Source organism: Micrasema longulum, unplaced genomic scaffold (assembly GCF_059751315.1).
Source record: "Micrasema longulum isolate JH-2025_06_02 unplaced genomic scaffold, ASM5975131v1 h1tg000040l, whole genome shotgun sequence".
In the NCBI taxonomy this organism is placed as follows: domain Eukaryota; kingdom Metazoa; phylum Arthropoda; class Insecta; order Trichoptera; family Brachycentridae; genus Micrasema; species Micrasema longulum.
The window spans coordinates 1286711-1308360 of record NW_028277247.1 but is presented as its reverse complement, the minus strand read 5'-3'; the positions used below and the strand labels follow the sequence as shown (position 1 = coordinate 1308360).

General features: G+C 34.0%; 1 protein-coding gene across 1 annotated transcript; it reads left to right on the top strand.

Moving 5' to 3' along the window:
* The first annotated feature begins 1491 nt into the window (after positions 1-1491).
* Tmf (TATA element modulatory factor) lies at positions 1492-19741 on the top strand. The gene is made up of 10 exons (XM_088226891.1): positions 1492-3774; positions 4164-4381; positions 5065-5206; positions 6220-6439; positions 10280-10504; positions 11506-11698; positions 12922-13066; positions 14750-14962; positions 16149-16352; positions 19257-19741. Exons 1-10 carry the CDS (start codon positions 1492-1494, stop codon positions 19419-19421), a joined length of 4008 nt encoding a protein of 1335 aa, XP_088083017.1. The 3' UTR covers positions 19422-19741.
* Positions 19742-21650: the final 1909 nt, after the last annotated feature.

The following is a 21650-nucleotide window of genomic DNA, read 5'->3' as shown; positions in this document are numbered from 1 at the left end:
CTAATACACCCAAAAACTTATGTGGGAAAAAAATTATGGTGAAAATTAAACCCTTTTCTTATTAATTAAATAATAACTTGTCTTGCATTAAAATATTTATTCATATTTTTTTCATTTTAAACTATAATTAATAATAAAAATAAGGTGACCTCACTGATGGGGTTACCCATGTCGAAGGCACTTAACAATATACTTTTTTTTACATTTGAGAATAAACAAAAAAGACTAAACAAAATGTTCAGACAGTTTTAAACACAACGTATTTATGTTTATAATTAATTTATGTACATCTATGTTATCATATTATAATTTATGAATTAGAAATACTTGGTTGGAAAATAATTTATAATTCTTTGATTTATGGTTTGTAGTATGTATATTTTGAATGTTTCAGTTATAATACATTTATTTGAATATACAAGAAAAAATAAAAAACAAAAATTAAAAATGAATTAATGTTCTTTCACCAGGGTAAGAATTTATCTTCAATTTTATCTACAAAGTAAAATTAAGTTTTCTGTACAAAAAACAGAATATGTTTACAATTTTTTTTCTAAACATGTTCAATTACCGACCAAGATATTTTGAATTTTCATATAAATATACACCCTTTCGTACATAACTATCGATATTCGTTTATACTGTCTTAGTATATACCGATGAAGACAAGTTCATAATCGCGGCTCAGAAGGGGTTAGAAGTTTGGCACACAACCCGGCAGCTGGCATTGTTAACTATTCCGCCAATACCTACTAGACAATGCTTTCAGTGTTGTTTCAGTACGTAATAATATCAGTATATTTATATCTTTAGTCTGTGATAATATTAATATTGTAATTATTTTCTCTTCTTTGAATGAAGAAAGAAGAGAAGACTGATAGCCCCGTATTACTCCGTATGGATCCGCCGGCGAAAAGATTTTTGAGTTTTATAAAACAATATAATTTTGGTTTATTTGTAAATATTCATTTTTTGTTGTAATGGCTGTTGTTTTCTTTAATAAATAAATAAAATTGCGATCACAGACTAAAGATACTGATCCTAATTATGATATTTTGTCTATGCTCACAGCAACTGCGCCACAGATTTTCAAACCGAAAGTACCACATGAGTCAAATTAAATGCACAATTTCATATTATACCATCACCGCTGTAGTCAAATTGTGCAAATATTTTTAATATTTTCCGTGTTGTGTTGTCAGGGTATCTGTCAGTCTTAAATATTTTTTATCAGTAATATAATATCATCGATAGACATTTAAAAACTAAAGGTGGTTAAGATTTTCAAGTAAAATATACATAGTAATTTAGTTGTGGTTGTTTTCGAAGGTTGAATACTCAAGTAGGTTTGAATTTCGTCCTTTATTATTGTTTTTAGGTGTCAAATGTCATAATTTTTTTTAAATCTATTTTTAAATTTGGTATTTATTATATAGAAATTTGTAAAAATGTACCTTTGTGATTGTAGCATACAAATGCCACCAATATACGATGAGCTGGTTTGACACGTCAGGATTGACAAGTTTGGCGAAGACTGCCTTAAAGGAAGCCCAAAAGACCATCGATAAGGCGTTAGATATTCAACATGATGGCACTGAACAAAGTTTACCCAAAGAAAAACCCCTTCCAGACTCATCTTCTACTGCAGCGCGGGAAGGAAGTGACTTTTTCTCTTCATGGGGATTGACAGCGTCAGATTCCGTGGTAACTCACGAGGATACGCAGGCTGTTATCACCCAGAGTCCAGCCAAGGGTGTCTCGCAGAGCCTGTGGGGGTCTTTTACGGGTTCGTTCTTCGAGACCGGATTGGACAAGGATGAAACTGAAAAGAGAGCTCAACTTGAGATGATTGCCGATGATTCTAGCGAATTCGGAGTTGGAGATGAACCCTTCTGCAAGGGGAAACTAGTTGTCCACGGATTCTCAGAGGACAGCGAAGGGAGCAGCAGTTACTCCAGACTTAATAGTGAGAATGACTCAGATATCTCCAAACCCATTGCAGAAAACTTGTCAGCTGATGATTCTGAAAACAATGGTAGTAAGAGTGAATCCAGTTCCATCATTAAAAACACTTCCGGAGAAAACTACCCGATCACTCTCAGACGGTTATCAGATAGACAGAATAGTTCCTACATAAATCGATTGTCTATAATTTCTTCCGAAAGTGGAAAAAATAGTTCAGAATCTATAGAAGTGCTTTGTTCCCAAAGTTTAAAAACGACCCCTGATTCCGAAGGCAGTTTGGGGTTAAGACTTCCTTCGAGTTCTGTAGAAATTTTACCCGACAGCCTCATGACCCCGAGCTCTGTAGAGCTCTTAGGATTCAGCAACTCCGGAGGTTCGCACATGTCTGATGATGAATTCCTTTCGCCTTTAACTTCCCCAGTTGATAATGACAGCTCACTCGAAATTAAAGGCAGCGGTGTAACAACAACGGATGATGATATTAAGATATTACACGAAACAAATACAGGTATTGTGGATGATGAAGAAGCTTCTGCTGCCGAAGATACTGTTTCCTATAATTCTATTTCAGAATTTACCGCACCCACCATTCTAGATTCTTCTAATGCAATAAAAAATAAAGACTTAGTAGTAAGAAAATCTGCCAGCACGTTTGCTCATGATATTTTAGATTCTGTCAGCCCGGATATGACAACTTCTTCACGAAACATCGAAGATTTTCCTATTACTAGACCTCCGGGTAGAAATGTTACTCCTTTTTCAAATCCTCTACAAATTGCCCAAATGAGAGATCTCTCCGATAAACCGTTGAATGTCATTAACGATGGAATTAATTTTATCCAACCATCACAAAATCAGAGTAATCTCAGTTTAGCGTCATTAGCCACCGAGAGTTACTCTTCTTCTAATGAAGGATCTTGGTCGGACCGTACTCTGAATGCTGAAAGTGAAGGTGCCATCTTGGAGTCTAGTACAGACGAAACTCTAGTCAATACTTCTCATTCTATGGAAAGGACAGTATCTAGTTATTATGTCAAAGGTTTATTAGAAGATGCTATCAACGATAAAATAAGCGAATCTTCATACTGTAAAGTAGGAGACGATTTACCTAATCCTTCGTGGAAGGAAGGAACATTCTCAAGTTCTAGTCAAAGTTACGAGGAAGTGGATAAAGCTTCTAGTGGTGATCAATTAGAACATGTCACCCTCTCCAATATAGAATTTGCATCTCGGGAGCAGAATTCTCCTGTCAGTTCTGAATGTAGAAGTGGGGACATGGTTAAAATTGGTTCGGAACAGACCTCCGGTCACACTTCCGGAGATGACTTGGAAACGAATACATCGTCCGATATAGAAATCATTCCCAGCCCGAATGGAGACTACAGCAGTGTTTATAGTTTAAGTAGGCAAAGTCCAGCCAAGCTGCCGCTAAAGTTTTCTAAGCAATCCGGAAATGTCGTGGATTTTGTTCTAGGTAAATCCATCGCCAGTAAAATAAGAGGCCATAACAGAGAATTGTCAGAAGCCTCTAACCAGAGTAATACTAGCGACGATAGTCATTGTTCTGAAACTGAACGACTTTTAAAAAGGCTTTCGGAAATGGCAGAAGTTTTAGAATGTAGGGAAGCTAAATTAATAGAAATTAGTCGAAAAAATATCGATCTCACCGAAAATAACAATGAACTGAAAATACTTGTTGAAAATCTTCAAGGCAAGCAAGATGTCGGTGACGTTACATTGATTACTGAAGAGTACACCCAAAGAATGTCAGCTCTGGAAAAAAAGTTTCAACAAGCAATTAGGGAAAAAGTGAGCATTAATAATATCCATAATAAAGTATTAATTACACTTATCTTTCATAATAAAATTTGTGAACACATCATACTTACTTAATTTTCTATGGTAGTCTATTTCATAGATAATGTCATCATATTCATGAACTTTAAGATAACAGTAAAATATATATTGTCATCCATTACATTTTACAAAACAAAAAGGTTACCGGTCGTTGTTGTTAAAGATCAGTTTACTTAAGAATTACTTTCCAAGAATGTAGAACTTAATTTGAGCTATAAACTGTACTTGATGAAAATTATTTCAAACCAATCTCTCCTTGTCCTAGGTTTTAGTCTTTATTTTACAACTGTTATTCTTATGTCGCGAATTTCGCTAAAACTGTATTAAAAAAAATTATTCAGGACATTCTGCGGAAACAAGTAGATCTACACAAGCAAGAGGCTGCAACACGCATGACTTCGGGGGAGCTGGAGAACGCTGTCGGAGAGAGAGATGAGATTATTCGAGAGTTACGGGAAGAGGGGGAAAAGCTTTCCAAACAGCAATTACATCATTCCACAATCATCAAGCGATTGCGTACTAAGGAGAAGGAAAATGAACAAGTCATTAAGACATTGAGGTATTTCAATATATCTTATCTGCTACTAGAAATTCTTTCATATATTTTAATTAACACTAGCAAAATTCGTACCTATAGGCAATACAAGTTTGACTTTTAAAAACTCCATTATGTTATGAATAAAAACCATAAATACTTAAGAATGATTTTCTATTTTAGATAAATTAATTGATTTTTTTTGTGGCCAATTTTCTTTTTCAATTATACTTCTACATATCAACAGTAAAAGGTTGAGTGACCGATGTGTCACTAGAAAAAAATACCAAATACATAAAACCTCAATTTCCTCAAAACTCTTAAAATGTTTGTTATCGCCTTATTGCTTGGAACGGCAGTATTCTCCTCTACAGATGCGAATCGTGGCACCTCACTAGGGCCCAATACAGCAGACTTTTAAGGAATGAAGAAATAAGAGAATAGACGCAGTAAACTCCAGTGACAACTGCCATCAAGCGGAAGCGATGCGGTTGGCTGGGCCATATACTGCTGATGCCTCCTTAGAACCTTAACCGCACTCATCTTCTTGACAAGGCATCAGGTTCTCGACATCGTAGCCGCTGCTGACAGTTGGGAGTATTTGTGGATACTATATGCTTTAACTAGAGAGCGGACGTGGAATGACGATGATGTGCAATTTAATTTACTCCGAAATCAGCGAGGTCATAACTGTATTTTATTTGCAGGGATAAAGTTGCTGAGCAAGCTCAAGAAACAGATAGAATGAAGAGATCCATAGCGGCCAAGGAGGCGGTAGAATGTTCGCAGATAGAAGCTGTGTACAAATTAACAACTGCCAACAAGAAATTGGATGCTGAATTAGCCGATGTTAGTATATCAGGATAAAAATTACACATTCCTATTCATGCACGGCCAACTTTTAATATTTAAAATTATATCACTTGCAACTAAAGTACTGTGTTCAGTCCAGTACTTGTCTGCAAGAATTTTGACAATTTTTTTGAGTTCCTGTTCGAATTTGGATTCCACAAGGTACATATGTTATTTTACTAATACACGTTATTGCATTGGTCTCCCAGCAGAAGTGCGAAACTGTAAGAGTGCAGTGACGTTTCAGAAAAAACTTTAAATCCACCTGTTGTCTAAATCTTTTAAATGAATCCGTAGCATGTGATGACAGAGCAAATTGTTTTACATAAAAGTTTTGCCTAAATTTTAAGTCAAAATAGAATCAATATTAACAGAATCACTTGATAAAACGCCCTCGTATTGTCTTACGAAAATGACGTTATATAAATTATCCACAATAATAATAGGAGTACTCCAAAATATTCTAAATGTGCTCTTAAATCTTTTCATGAATGTCTTCATTAGTTCTATTGCAAAGTATAAAATTTATGCATATTAAAAAAATGTAAACATTTTCTATTAAAATTTTCTTACTATGAAAGTTTTATTTCGTAATGGATACAAATCTAGGCTATTATTAATTACTGTAAAATAGATTATTAGGGAAGTGAACCTGAATTGGGAGGGTGCACAGGAGGCTCTTTGTGGATACCATATACTCAAACTAGGGAGCGGACATGGAATGATGATGATGTAAATTAGATTGCATAATATCTTTGTACCTACTGTTTTAATTTTTAGTTATAAAGTTCAGTATAAATTCCTCATACGGCTTCAACACACTACTTCATTAAGATTACATCAGCCCAGATGATGTACACTGTAACACTGTCTGAAACATCGGCAAGAAGTAGAATCTGCCCAAACAACGCTCGGGAGAAACACTCCCAAGTCTTGGCAATCGGCCAATCAATTATATTTGTTCAATAACTACAATAATTCTATAGTCTTGGATTCTCGTATTGTTTTAGAATAAAGCCCAGTTGGATGATGGCAATCAGAAGTTGGAAACGATGAAGACATCGCTGGAAGCGGCCAAGAGGGAATTGTGTGAGTTACAGAAGAACAGTGGAGATTTAGCCAAGAGGCAGGAGGCACTGGTTAATGTGGAAAAGGAGAGGGCCACAATGGAAACCGATAATGAACAGCTGTCCCATCAGTTGGAGGAACTTCGCATGAAACTCAGACAAGGTATGATTCTAATTTGACTCTTATCATTATCACTCTGACTGGGATTAAATTGAATGAACGTGATAAATTCGCCGAAAAAAATATTTTAAAAGCCTTGAAATTATTTTGGAAGCCACCAGATCTGAAAGCACCTATAAAATACATAAATACGTCCACAGACTAATGTTAAACCACAAAATCATCATCATTTACCTATCCGCACCCAGTGGTTCATTGGTACTATTTGGATCATTTCTGTTACATGAAAGGTAAGGAGATCAGTCTTATACCCGTATGCAGAGACAAAACTTAAGGTGAGGAAAGTACATTCTATTGTCTTCACCTTCGGGTTATTCTCCGCATTTGAGATTAGAATGTACTTTCCTCACCTTAAGTTTTGTCTCTGCATACGGGTATTACTCTTCAGGTACCAGTCTAGAAACGATGAAGAATATTGCAGTATAGAATCACCATTAAAACCAATATTTCATGTCTATTCTGCCAGAAATCAAACTTCCCCAAGGACCTCAAGTATGATAAGTGAATGCATCAACGCGGACATACCTTCACTTGATTTCTTCTTTCAAGACGTTTTGTCTAAAAGTGACTTATAAAATATAATTTTCTCCACAAAATGTGTATATTTGTATGAAAATTTTAAGTGTCTTTGTCAGTTGCCTTAAATTGAAGATGTTTAAAAAAATAATTTTATGAATATTTATTTTTTATCCAGAAAATTTGCTTATACTTTATAGACAATGAGGAAGTTCCGTGCTATGGGAAATTGGATGTAATAAAGCGGCACAGGGCGGAACATTTGAAACAAGATAAGATCGATAAAGAAGAAACTTCTTCTGTAAATTGTTGCGCAATCGAAAACGATTCACCGTCAGTCGAACAAGACGAAGTGAGCTCTGCCCTTTGAAAAGGCTGCCAAATCTTTGTACCTTCTAAGCTAAATTATTGTGAATTTTTATATTTATTTTTAAACTACACCGCAAGACAAATAAATTTACGAGTTCTCAAAAAAAGCTAAAATTGACATATAATGAATTATTCTTGATATTTAATTAGTTTTTTTTATATTGTTTGACATATGTGATGACTACTCGTTATTTCAAGGTTAAAATAAAAAATCTTACTCATGAATTGTACTTAGAAATTGCCATTATATATCAGGTATTAGATTACCCGAACCTTAGAGACCCATAACGGTTCATTTATGGTCGAGTGTTTGTGATGGAATAATAAAAGACATGTTATTTTTTAATTCATATTTAAGAAGTAGGTTCTTATCGCTTTATTTTAAATTAAAGTATTTTACATTTAAACATATTTATAACATTTAAAAATATTTAGTACTTAGTGAATTCACCTTTATTTTTTATAACATGTAAAATTCTATTATTTAGAGAAGCGTAAAGCGAATCTAAAATTTCTGATGTTTTTTCTTCTTCCCAAACTTGAATTAAGTTTTTTTTTAATTCCTCAATGTTTTTTGATTTTTTTTTCCCGACTTTTTTTTTCATAATCGCCCATAAATTTTCTATCGGGTTCAAATCAGGGCTATTCCCGGGCCACGTCAACGATTTTAAGCCAATTTTCTCCTTGAATTCATTGATCTATAAAAAAACAATAAATTATTTATCATGTGGTCACAAAATGCATTTAAAAATATATATATTTGTACTCACAGTGCGGGCTCTATGGCACGGCGCAGAATCGTCCTGAAAAATTGGGTCCGCGGTATACTGCGTAATGTCCTCGATTGTTGGAATAATATGTTTTTTTAACACTTTTTTGTACTGAATGGCATTCATTTCATTTCATTTCATTTATTTATTCAGATATTTAGAACATTACAGAAAAAGACCCAATTCATTCTAAATACAATAATAAATCACAAATTACAGTAGATAATTATGTTATTAAAATAATATAACAAAATGTAAAAAGAAAAATTAAATGTTAGAAAGTGCTTTCCTAAGGGAAGGCCCACTGTCGTGAAATATGTCGACATCCGAGGCGATGCGATTAAGTAGCAAGATTGCCCTTTCATCGTACCCTGTACAAAATTTAGAGGTCCTAAACCGTATGCTGTCATGCACCCCCAAATCATCACGTAGGGTGAATGTTTAACGGTTCGAGTGACGCACGACGGATGATATCTTTCCCCACGTTTTCGTCGAACTATCTTTCTGCCGTCTGGACCAAAAAGGTTGAATTTTGATTCATCAGAGAAAACAACATTTTGCCAATCCTCCAAAGTCCAATTCTGGTGCTCTTTCGCCCAATCCAGTCTAGCCTTCTTCATTTTGTCCGTGAGTAATGGTTTCTTTGCGGGACTCCGTGCTTGGAAACCATGCTCCAACAGCCGCCTGGACACTGTTTTTACTGAAAATGTTGATGTGCTGGTAGACTGCACCTCTGCGTGTATTTCAGGTGCCGTTAAAAATCGATCGCGCATAACAATTTTTTTTATTAAGCGATCATCTCGGGCAGATGTCACGCGCCCCCGTCCGCTTCCTTTTTTCCGTTCTATGGATCCAGTTTCTTGGATTTTTTAAAATAAAAACCTCACTGCACCTTCTGAATACCCAACTCGACGAGATATTTCACAATTAGATATGTTTTCTTGCGACAATGTGATTATTTTGGATTTTATCGCAATCGACATTTGCTTTGCACTTTCCATGATTGTTGTGTTATGTTCACTCAAACGCGGGTAAAACAAGACTGTTGAGACATTTTAAAATGTAAATATTGTAGAAAGGTGACACATAGTGTCCTTAATTTATTAAACAAAAGAAAGAGGTATCGATAAAGGATTTCTTAGAAAAAGGGTTCAGTAAAGTCAAGGGTAGCAGGTAAACTCGTAATTTTTTTTGTCTTGCGGTGTATTGTAATGTTGACTTAACCGAGCAGTATTATTTTATTTATGTTGTTGCACATTTAAATGTTTATTCAAGAACCAAAGGCGTTTTTATAAAAAACATATGTGTTTATACAGCGCTATACGTGTTCATACAGCGCTATACGTGTTCATACAGCGCTATACGTGTTCATACAGCGCTATACGTGTTCATACAGCGCTATAGAAAAGAAACTATTTCTCACTATGTACTACTACTACTAATGTTTTCTCACACTGTAAAAATTAGACCATTTGATTATGCGGCAAAGTTTCTTGAAAATTTATGATAAAATAAAAAACTTCTTTGAACTACGTCATAAGTTCTTGTGAATCAATCACAGCGTTGTTATGTGTTGTGATAAATTTCCGGTTTCCGAATAGCCATTTTTTTCAACGTATAGTGTATTTTGACACTACGGGGCTCTACTTTTAAATGCCAGCACAACTCACCTACGACAGCAACAGGACGGCTTCTCCTGAAGAGTTTTAAGTGGTTTCCTCTCCACGTGAGCAAATGCTGAGAAGTTCCTGATTAGCCCACATTAATATATCCCTCCTGATCCCAATAGTTTAGACAAATTTTAAGATATTTAATAGCAGAAAAATCCACTTTTTGAAATATAAACCTTGTATATTATAAGCAAGGTAAATAATAAAGCAACTCCCATATAAAAAAAAAAAAAAAAAAAAAAAAAAACCTACGACAGCACCGATGAAAACTTTAATAAATCATAGCAATGATAATATGATACATTATTTTTCAATTTTGGCTTAGTTTGATAGACTATTAACAAATAAAAATATATAAAATAAACCACTGAACCTCTCCATTGAAGATAACTCTGTCATCTTTTTCATTGTAATCGGGGCCCTGGCTTTATTTGACAAAAGAACACAGTTGTTACATTAACTTCGGGCATTTTTGTCAATCGGAATATGTATTCCAGATGAGCAACGCTGGATGAGTCGTGAGACGTCTCTCAGGGCCGAGGTCAGCCGGCTGTTGGCGCGGGTGGAGGAGGCGGAAGCAGCAGGGGGCGCAGGCGAGGGGAGCGGCACACCGGGGCACGAAGGGGGAGCGCTGCTCGCGCAGCTGGCTGCCCTGCAGGACAGCTGCCTAGAGAGGGACCGGCGGGCACAGGCTAGGGAGAGACAGCTGCAGCAGGTCGCAGGTAAAGAGAACAATGCTCTTAAGGGAGGCGGTTAAATAAGTAACGAAAAGATTATTAATTTTATTTAATTTTGCACATTCAACTTAAAAGAAATAGGTAGTCTTCCCAAAAACAGTGATTGTGGACAGCGGCGTTTTTGCTTTTAATCCCCTCAAGAGTAAGTCCCTCACCGGGCACGAGAGCTTGTCACTTTTTTAAAAGAGGAACAGCATTCAAAATAAAAACATGTAGTTAAATATGTAGTGAAACTTATATGTAACAAATATACCTTACTATTTGCAAACCCGGCAAAAGCCATCATTCTTGATTTCGATAACCAGTTAATATTTTATGCGTAACTAGTGATGAAACAATCATGATTATGTCAAGAACCAATATTAAAATAATTTATTTAATTTTGGAGATTGCCAGCTTTGTCTTATTCAAGTTAAGGTTACCATGTTTGCAAGAAACCTGATGATTTGAAAGTCAGATTTTCTCAAATATAGCTGTATTTTGAACTGGCAATGTTATAATTATTATAAACAATTGTATTCGGCATATGTTTTGATTTTAATATTTTGCTGGGTTTGCAAGTAATACTCTCAATTGCATTGTATTAAATTAAATAACAATAAAACCCATTACAAATGAAATGGAGAACATTTTAGAGAAGCGAATATGCAAGTCTAGGCATTTACAGGGCTTATAACCTGTCATTAGGTTAAAGTAACCACTTTACACATTGTGTAGTATTCCCTATTCTGCCTATGTTTGAACATCCATATTTCTTCAATTTTTCCATCTGTTGATTTTTCTGAAGCTGAAGAGACCTTTTTTGATGTGGGTAAAAATGTAAATGCGTGGACTTTATTCCCTTCTCTAGAATGTTTTCTATCTCTTTTGCAATGTTAATCTTAACAACTCCCTAGTGGGTGAAATCCAGTCTTTGTCTACAAAAATTTGGACACACTCAAAATGTTCTTCGAGTTAGTTATTTATATAGCGATGCACGCTTTCAGCGGACTCTCATGCCAAATTATCCAAAACATTGGAGGCTCACCAAGTGCTGAAAGATGAATGCCAAGCCCTCCGGTCTAAAGTATCCGGTATGGAGTACAACTTGATGAATGCCACGCAGAAACTAGACAACAGTCTATCTGCGTGTGAGGAACACGTTTCACAGCTGAAAATAGCGCTAGATAGTAATGAAAGGTAAACAAATGTATAAATAATATGGCTCTGTTTTTTTGTTAGTAAATTAAAGATCACATCTCAATTATAACACCCCATTTGAATATAGATAAATTGAACTTTGCATGTATGTACGACATTAATCATTATTCTTGATCTTTCATTAAAATGCCAATCATAACATTTTCCTAGAGGCAATGATTTCTCAGTGATTCATCTAAAATCTGACGTGTTTTGTTACTTGATCGGGTCTTGCCATAATGAGGATGTACAGTGGTTTTTTAAAAAAAAAAGTTGTTTGATCTTTGTCTCTTAAACTAAGTCAAAAAACGTTTTCTAATATTTTTATGTATCATATTATCGGCCTGCGGTGTAGTGTTCGGCGCATTAGCTTACCATGCAAGAGGTTTCGAGTTCGATTCCCGACATGGTTGACACGAAATATTTATTTGAAAGGGTGTTTTTACACTAGTCACACTAGTCTACATACGATACAAGACTTGATATACCTATAGTTTATTTTTTTAAATAATTTATGGAAGAATGAAAGCCGAGTGAACGCAGTTGAAATGCGATCTCTTCGACAAATGTGTGGGATCACTGTATGACAGGGTTATGAATTATGAAATCAGGTGAGAGTGTAAATCTGAGTCAAGTATAATTAATAAGATTAAGAAAGGGTCTCTGAGATGGTTTGGTCATGTAGAATGAATGGACGACAAAAGAATGATAAAACAAGCATATATGGCGAAAATAAACAGTAACGTGAAACGAGGAAGGCCAAGGAAGACGTGGCATGATCAGATAAACCAAAATCTTAAATCTGGTCATGTCAAAAGCAGACAGAACCGAAGGGCATGTATGACAAGATGTATGAATGTGGAAGAAGCTAGGAATGTATGCCAGGATAGACGTGTCTGCCTACCCCTACGGTCAAGTGGGGTGATGGTAGTAGTAGTTGTATTTTTTGTAATCTTCAAATGCTCATTTTAACACCGGATTTAGAAAGTAAAATTTATATAACTATCCTGGATTTTAATATAAAAAATATTTATCCTCGCTATGCGAAGAATGAATTTCCTCCAGCAATAAATCTATATAATAGAGAGCACGAAGACAGAACTCATGAAAAGGAAGACATTTTTTACTGCAAATTCTGGCCGCATTTATCCTTATGTTTTGTCGATTTATGTAAATGTTATCTTCCAATGAATGTTTTGCTGATGTGTAGTAAACTATTTCAGATTAAAAAGGGAATATGAAATCTATAAAAGGGAATCAATGCACGCATCGAGTCAACTGCAAGAAAGAATACGTAATATGGAGCAGCACTTGAGTGTAGAGAAGGCAGCTTGTGATGCCGAGAAACGTAGAAATGCTCTTCTGCAAGTGAGTAATATTTTCCTTTTTTTTCTCAAATAATAAGCACACAAATATGTAGCATTGTATTTGTACAATACCAACAACTATCTACTTTATAATACTAAAATAATACCAAAATTTTACAGTAATACTATGAGTATTGTGTATTAAAAATATTTTATTATTTTTAAAAAAGGAAATATTTGCGTTCTTATCATTTAGCCATATATTTCAATTTTTGGGGCCATTTTCAACGATTTGTAAATAACTCACTATTGGAAAATGGGAATCAAGTAGGGGTAGAGTGGGGTTCGAACCTCAGACCTCTGATCCGTGAGTCCGCAACACTAGCCACGGGACCACAACCCGATCTGAAATGATAGATTCCAATTCTAACGTTATTAAATATTAGTATATAACCGGAAACCGGTAGACATAAAAAGTCGTTTAGTGGTTAAAAATGTTTGACCACAAAGTTAATGCTTTAAACATACATAAGATTCCTATTCACCTTGTTCACATTTGACTAAATCAAAAACCTAGTTGAAATTTGTTTTGAGATGGTGGTGACTTTGATTCACACCAGTGACGTTCCCGTCTAAAGAAGCAATATAGGCATTAGTTGCCTACAAAATTATTTGAAAATCGATCATATTAAACCATCCAAATTAAAATCATTCGTCAAACCATTTTAAATATCGCGCCATTTGTTCTTCAACGCGTGTTATTATAGTAACCCGCTAGAAGTGCCTTGTTCGTATCTCGGTCTGCCAATCAGCGAACTGCGCAGCCAAACTTCGCATTGCTTCAAATATCTCAATAGTGCATACACACAAACGCATTCATACAGCGTAGAATTGCGCACACATGTAAACCCTCATTAGGCGATTTTTGTTCCTTTGGAAGCAACTTTTTGGACGCCTTAGTGCGCTGTTTGAGTGAACAAAACTAATATTTCTTTCTCTTTCGCTCTACATAGATGGATGAGTTGATTATTTCCTTACGTACCTACTCGAAGGCAGTAAATCGCAGCGCACGCAGTTTTAATTTTTAATGTCATCTTTGTCTTACAATGATACAACCGCTCGAATTGATAGTTAACAATAAGTTAAGGTTTTTAAATTAAATTGTTAAAATTTTTATTAATTTAATATGAATTTTTCTGTTGAAGCTATTAATTATTATCAATCATTTGGATAATATTTTGACACTTGTCCGTTATTTATTCATCGCTGTTATTATAATTTTTTAAACGATTGACAAGTGATTTGAACATTTTCAGAAGTACATAAATTATGTTGTTTAATTCTTCGTCACCGAATCACACAATACATATAAATTATTTTTGTTTCTTGTAAATATTTTGACTCAATGCGATACATAGTGCCTTTTGCTAGATTGAACAACAACATCAAGAAAAATAAAATAGTATGTACATTAATATTGTTTCTTTATATAAACTTTAGCAGTTTATTAATATCTTTCGATGAAAGCTTGGTAAATTTTTACTGCTTAGCCTTTATAGATTTTTTTGGGGTCAATGGCACTTCCTACTATTTCAATTTACATAGTAACATACATTATCTGAGCTGATGTTGGCAAAAATTGCTACTGACACACGGCATAAGCATCCAGAAAAATATGTAATCAGTATTAATTATGAATCAATTGTTAAAAATGAATTACATTTATTATAAATATCATTTACAGGAGCAGCTAAGAGAAGCTACACATTCCACAAATGAGCACGCCGAGTCCTCAATTTTGCTCGCTCGCCTGATGAATGCCGGACCTAGTGGGGCTCTCCCAGAGGGGGCTTCCCAGTCTTACCCGGGCCACGAAAGGGGGGAGGCGCACTCGCCCCACGGCAGCATCGGCCGAGACTCCCTGGCATCAGAATCCCTAGCCAGCGGCATATGGCTTGTACGTTTACTATTATGATTCGACACTATTTAATTGACATTGTGTAAATACAATTAATGGCTCAAGATTTGGTAGCTGAGAGATAATTACATAGTCCTAACTCTCCACTTAAACTCTGCGATATATTCCAACGATTGTGGCTTATTTCCTCATTGACTTACTCAAAACATTACTTTAGTAGTAAACCTTCATTCTTCCTTTGCAAATTCATTAATAGCTGCAGCTTTAAAATATGCTTTAAAACATCTCTTTTTGATTTAAAAATTTTCACAAAATTCCCACCATTTCTACAGTCGTCAGTTGTAAATCGTCGTTTATCTGGTAAAATTTATTAAGCAGACATTTGTGAAATAACTTTATCACTAAATTTTATATTTTTCAACAATCTCTTGCAAAACTGTAGTGAGTGAAATTATACAGCTGTTTCGAATCGCAGAGGATATGCGTTTTCAGTCAATTTTGATGAATTTGCACATTGTTTTTCTGTCACTCTCTCGCGAATGCCTCCCCTATGCTATGTGAAAGAAACGATTGCACGCCGTACTGACTATGCCAAGCTAAAATTGACAAAATTGATGCTTCATTGTCCCGTTTTCCACACCTCAAAACTAAACCGATTTTGTTGTTTTAGTAAGATTATTAGAATTAAATTTTCTGTGTCGGTACCTTTTGTATTTTTCAAAAATAGTTACTGTATTTGTATACCGCACTTTTGAAGACAGCGGATAATAATTGGCGCTTTTAAGGGTTTTCGGATGGTTCTAGTTCCCATAATTAACAATTTATCAAAAAAACCAAACAATAGGGACACGCCAATGGCAAATATCTATTGTGTGTAAAAAAACATTGCTCTAGTGAATCCAGGGAGAAAATATGGAAACACGTTTAGCTGAAGAAAAGCGAGATCGCCTTTCCTCTTAATAGATAGATCGTTGGACAATATAGAACTTAGTGACTACGATAAATCTTTACTAAATGAATTTTAACTGTCAACCGACAAAATAATGTATTAGAATAAAATAGAATTATTGAGTTATGCATGGATCTAAAAATTGCCGAACCAATGCTGAAGATTATGTTTCCGACATTATTTTGTAATTGTACATTCTTCTCACCATGCATCATCAGAAAGTAAAATATTTTTATTCTAATAACTTGTCCGATATCTCTTTGATTTTTATTTCAGGATGAAGCGGATTCTTGCGGGATGGGAGGGGTGAACACCTGCGCCGATACGGGGCTAGTGGCAATGGAGCAGTTACAAGCCACGCTACAGCGGAGAGAGGGCGAGCTTAAGGCCGCAAGGCGCGCAACGAGGGCTTCGCACGCGCAGAGGGCCGCCCTGGCACGCGAGTTGGCGGTGCACGCTGCGGAGTTAGACACAATGCAGGTAAACTAGTCAACTAGATACCATGTATGGTATGATGTACGCGGCATACATATCAGCTGGACACTATGCAAGTGTACAAGTTAATATACATAAAATTTAAAATTACAGTAAAACCTCGTTTTTACGTTCCTCAATTTTACGTTTTCCCGCTTTTTACACCGTAATGTTCAGGACCCATTTTTCTTCTTACATTCTCATGTAAATATTCCCTCTAATTAACGTTTTTTACATTTTTCATCACCCCGGTTTTACGTTAAAAAAAATTCGCAATCAATTTGATGTGTCAAAAAAGCCAAAATTATGACGTAACAATGGCGCCGAGGTCCCCGCGCCATCGCTTGTTCCACGCGAATGAAGAATAAAAGCAGGTAAACGGCTAATTATAAAAAAATCGGGTTGTGGTCCTGTGGCTAGTGTCTCGGACTCACGGATCAAAGGTCCGTGGTTCGAATCCCACTCTACCCCAACTTGTTTCCCATTTCCTAAAAGTGAGTTATTTACAACTCGTTAAAAATGGCCCTCAAAATTTAATATTTGCATAAATTATAAGAACGTAAATATTTCTTTTTTTAAAAATACAAAAAAAAAAAAAATTACCATCTTAAACTCAATTCAAAGAAGGTGCTGTGTAATTGACCTTTTTGATTAAGTGTCTTTCTTTTAGGATTGGTTTTCATTCAAACAAAAACGTCATATTGGCTTGTTACAAATCATGATAATATGCAGTTGACAAACGTTTAGGAACAATAAAGTTTTGATATCAATAAATTGCGATGTTTAAAATGTAACAATATAAATATTGAAGGTTATAACAAAGATGGTTTAAAAAGTTTTCATAAAAGTGGGAAACAAAACAATTTTTCCTCGATCTATATGACAGTTGTTTTTAGTGATGCCTAGAAAAAAAAGTGATACCATATAAATAAAATCTCCCAACATTTAGGGAAAAATTATTGTATGCTATTTTATGCGAATTCAAAATTTTATTTTCGTTTATGCTGTTTTTAAATTAAATAAAACAACACATTAAAAATATTGTTTAAAAAATTACAAAATATTTTTAGTGAAATCATTGAAAATAGGTAAAAAAAAAAATATTAATAATCCCCAATTATAACTGTTTTCACATTTTTTCTGGAAGCATGCTTACACTGGTGTGGCATATTAATTTTATTTTTATGTAACCCTATTTTTTCGATATATTTTTCATTTCCTCACTTTAGCGCTTTCCTCAGTTTTACACTTTTTTCTTGCTCTCTTAAAAAACTTAAAAAGGGGGGTTTGCTGTAATAATAAAACCATTTGTAATTCGAACCTATCCTTAACTATTCACAGCTGTAATTACAATAATCAGATTGCAAATATTATATGCAATTTTAATTCGTAAGGCAGAGTAGATTCAATAAAATATTTAGGTATTTATATAAATAAAAATTTAAAATGGAATAATCAAATCGAACATATTATATTAAAAAAAACGATTTACTTTTTTAAAACAATACAAAATACAATCAGCTTAAAAGAACTTCCAAAAATATATTATGCAGTTTGTTAATCGGTTTTGGAATATGATATAATTGAATGGGAAGGGGAAATGACACATTACTCAAACAACTTACCATTGCACAAAAAGCTTTAATAAAAATTATCTTGAAAGTCCCTGTCAGAACGAGCTCCCTCGACATATATGAAAAACATAATGTTATGACTATAAAACAAATGTAGTCAAAAGTTTTACTAATGTATGCGTACAAAAATTATTCAATGCCTCCCATGACACCAAACACAATTACTAGACATTCCACCCTGATGCTGCAAAAGCAATCGAAAATTAACGCAACTTTCGGTCAAAGAGGATTGGTCTACTTCTCCATTAAAGTGTACAGCCTACTTCAATCGTTCATAAGGACAATTAGTTAATACTGTCACTATAAAATCGCCATTTAGAAATGGATAATGGAGGTGGGATGCGCGGATTAATGAGTGGATTAGGCCAAATAGGTAGAAATATGTTTTCATTTATAGCGTTTTTATTCGTTAGTTTTATGTGTTTTTATTATGTTTTATATATATATCTGATATTATGATGGAATGAGGAAGTTCAGTGGTTTTTTTAAAAAATTTTATTTGTTAATAGACTGTTAAAATAAGTCAAATTTATTTTTTTTAAATTTTTATATATCGTATTATCGGCGATACGATTTTTCAAAGTTTTGTATTTCTGAAATAACTCCGCGTGTAACGTCAGAAGTTCATTTCCGCTTATTCTCATTCAGTTCTTCCCATTGGTCCAGAAGCGACAAGCAGACCGGAAATCTTCCATAGCTCTTAGATTATAGGTTGATTCACATGAACCAGTGACGTCATTTAAAGTAGTGCGTTTTTATCAAAATATTTATTATTATTTTTTCTGTACATTTACAAGAAACTTTGCAGTACAATTTAATGCTCTAATTTTTACCCCGCGTAAGAAAACATTTTTTGTATCCAATTCCCCGTAGGGCTGAAGTTCCTCATTATGTTTAATAAGGCATGTTTCAAAATTATATTAAATGTCTTCCTCGGTACGGGACACCCGGGAACATTATTTTTAATGTAAAAAATTAATACTTAAATTGTAAAAGAACAAATAAAATAAATAAATTGGACTCTACGTAGTATACATTTTCAAAATAAGCAGAATTTGCTGGGCACATGTATTATGACAGGCGCCATAACGCAGTTGGTTGGACGGCGATTTGCGAAACTGGCATTGCGGGTTTTTTCTTAATTAGTCTGGGTGTTGTAGCGTTTTCTTCATAACTTCCTTCCATGTCCTCTCTTCCCCACCTGCTGACGAGCCTCTAAAATAGAGGCTTAGCGGGTTATTCCTTTAGTAATTATTATTATTAATATTTTTTCTAGAGTTTACAACACCAATACGACGCTCTTCTCCAGATGTATGGAGAAAAAGAAGAGCAACTACAAGAACTACGGTTAGACCTGCAGGACGTTAAGGATATGTACAAAATGCAATTAGATGAAATTCTTATGCTTAAAAGGCAAGCAGCGGAGCGAAATAATAAATAAAACATATGCAAATGACATACTTTTAAGAGTATTCTTTCTTCGTGCAATAAAGGAAGCGTTTTCAATCATAATTATTGTAATATATTTTTATTTTAACTCATGGTTGCAAAATGTTTCTTTCTACGAATCATTTATTCTACTGTATTTATTCATTTTGTTATTTATTTTTGTTGTTAAATCTATTAATGAATTCTCCTTTTTAAGCATTCTTAAGTCCCTTTTTTTGTTAAAAATTATGCGATTATTTTCTTGCTTTATGCATTAAGATAGACCCTGATTGTTTATATTTATGAACTGTTACATTTAAAAAAATATTCTAATAATATTTATTTGAATTATTTAACTTTCCAGAATTTATATTATTTTATAACATTCCTCCGGAGTGATTAACTCGGGTGTTCTTACATTTCTTATCGACACTTCACTATGTAGACTAAACTATCCATATCAAATTTTTATTTATTGAGAAATTTCTTTAATTTTTATGAATATATTTTTGAATGTATTAAAGATTTCATCTTCATAATAAATAGTATTTAGTTTAACTAAAAATATTAAGCATTTTTTCAATTTACAACTTACAGTGTTCATAAAACTGCCACATTTCAATCGAATTATTGATACTCTAAAAGTTGAATTTCTATTAAACAGTTTATTATTGCCAAAATTTGTATAAATTATGATAGTTAAAATTTTATGGATTTTCTTAATGTGAATGTTTTACAAAGGTAATTAAATCCTATTAAAAGGGTGCTTTAATTGTTAGACATTGTATTATACATAGTAATTTTTTGCAGTTTTGTACTAATTATTGCAAATGAGTATTTGACATTCTATACAGTATTTTTATTTAACTTGATAGTTTATTTTAAAACAAACTTTCAATTTCAACTTTATTTGTCAATTTATTAGGTTGTTACATACGTTGTGTCCATTTTTTCCAAATTAAAAAATGAACACTAAAACTAAAACAAAATTATAATTCTTATACGTCATTTGTAAGAAAAAAATTTGCCCTAAAAGATATTGTGTTTGCTTTTACGTTACAAATATTGTTTTGTTGGAATGTCAAGTGGACGAAAGTGAGCATTTTCGACATTTCTTTCGTTGTAAAATAATGAAGAAGAATACATTATTGACAAAGTTGTTGTAATCTTTTTTTTTGTTGTGTCCTCCCGTTCTCTTCATTTGGAAAAAAAACCGGACACAACTTATGTTAACATCAACAAATAAGTCAATAATTCATAGTACTCGTATCTTCACCGTTGATTGTAAATAACTCACTATTAGAACATGGGAACCATGTTGTGGTAAGCGGGATGCGAAGCTTGTACCTCTGATCCGTGAGTCCGTGACACTAGCCACAACTTGGTTCTGAGCAGGCAGCATATCGCCAACAGCTTTGGCAGCTTTATTCCGAATTGAACGCGAACAGTAAGATATGTCGAAAATACTCACTTTTATCTACTTGACATTCCACTTTGAAGGCTTGTATTAAAATAAAATAATATATGTACCGTAAAAGCAAATACATTATCTTTTAGTGCAGAAAATTTTCTTTCGAATGACGTGTGACCTTAACCATTTTATTTTACTTTTGGTGCAAATTTTTTAATTGGGGTAAAAACAGACACAACTTATGTTAACACCTAATACATTAATTTCATCCTCGATAATAATTGTTATTTATTTAATTATAATATTTATATTTACTTCATAAATTATTTTAATAGTAGTTGTTCTACATAAATGGGTAAGAGGGTGGTTAATTTAGGAATCTGCAGTTTGCAAGAGGACAAACCGTGGAAATTATTTGAACCCAGGAGCTTGTATTAGAACATATACATATTATTTTTTTGTCAGCTTTAAAATTTAATACAGATATATAAACGTTTTTGTTTATTCTCTATTACTATGCCATTTATTATACTTTTATTCTGAATTCATTTTACTTTATTTTGTTCCGAGGAAAACAACTTAACCTTTCTTCCTCAGAGTAGTAACACGCCACTGGCTGATAGAGTCACTCATATGGAGAAACACCATTATATGATTATTAACCACGAAGTTAGCTACAGATTACAGCGATACAACGGGCCGTAGGTACTCTGGTTGAGAATTGCAAGCGCAAACTGAAACCGTTCATTACACATTTGTTGTTGTGAACGGTTAAGCCAAAGGGCTTTTTTAGTGAATTATTACTCTGAGCTTTTTTCCCTTTGGTTTGTA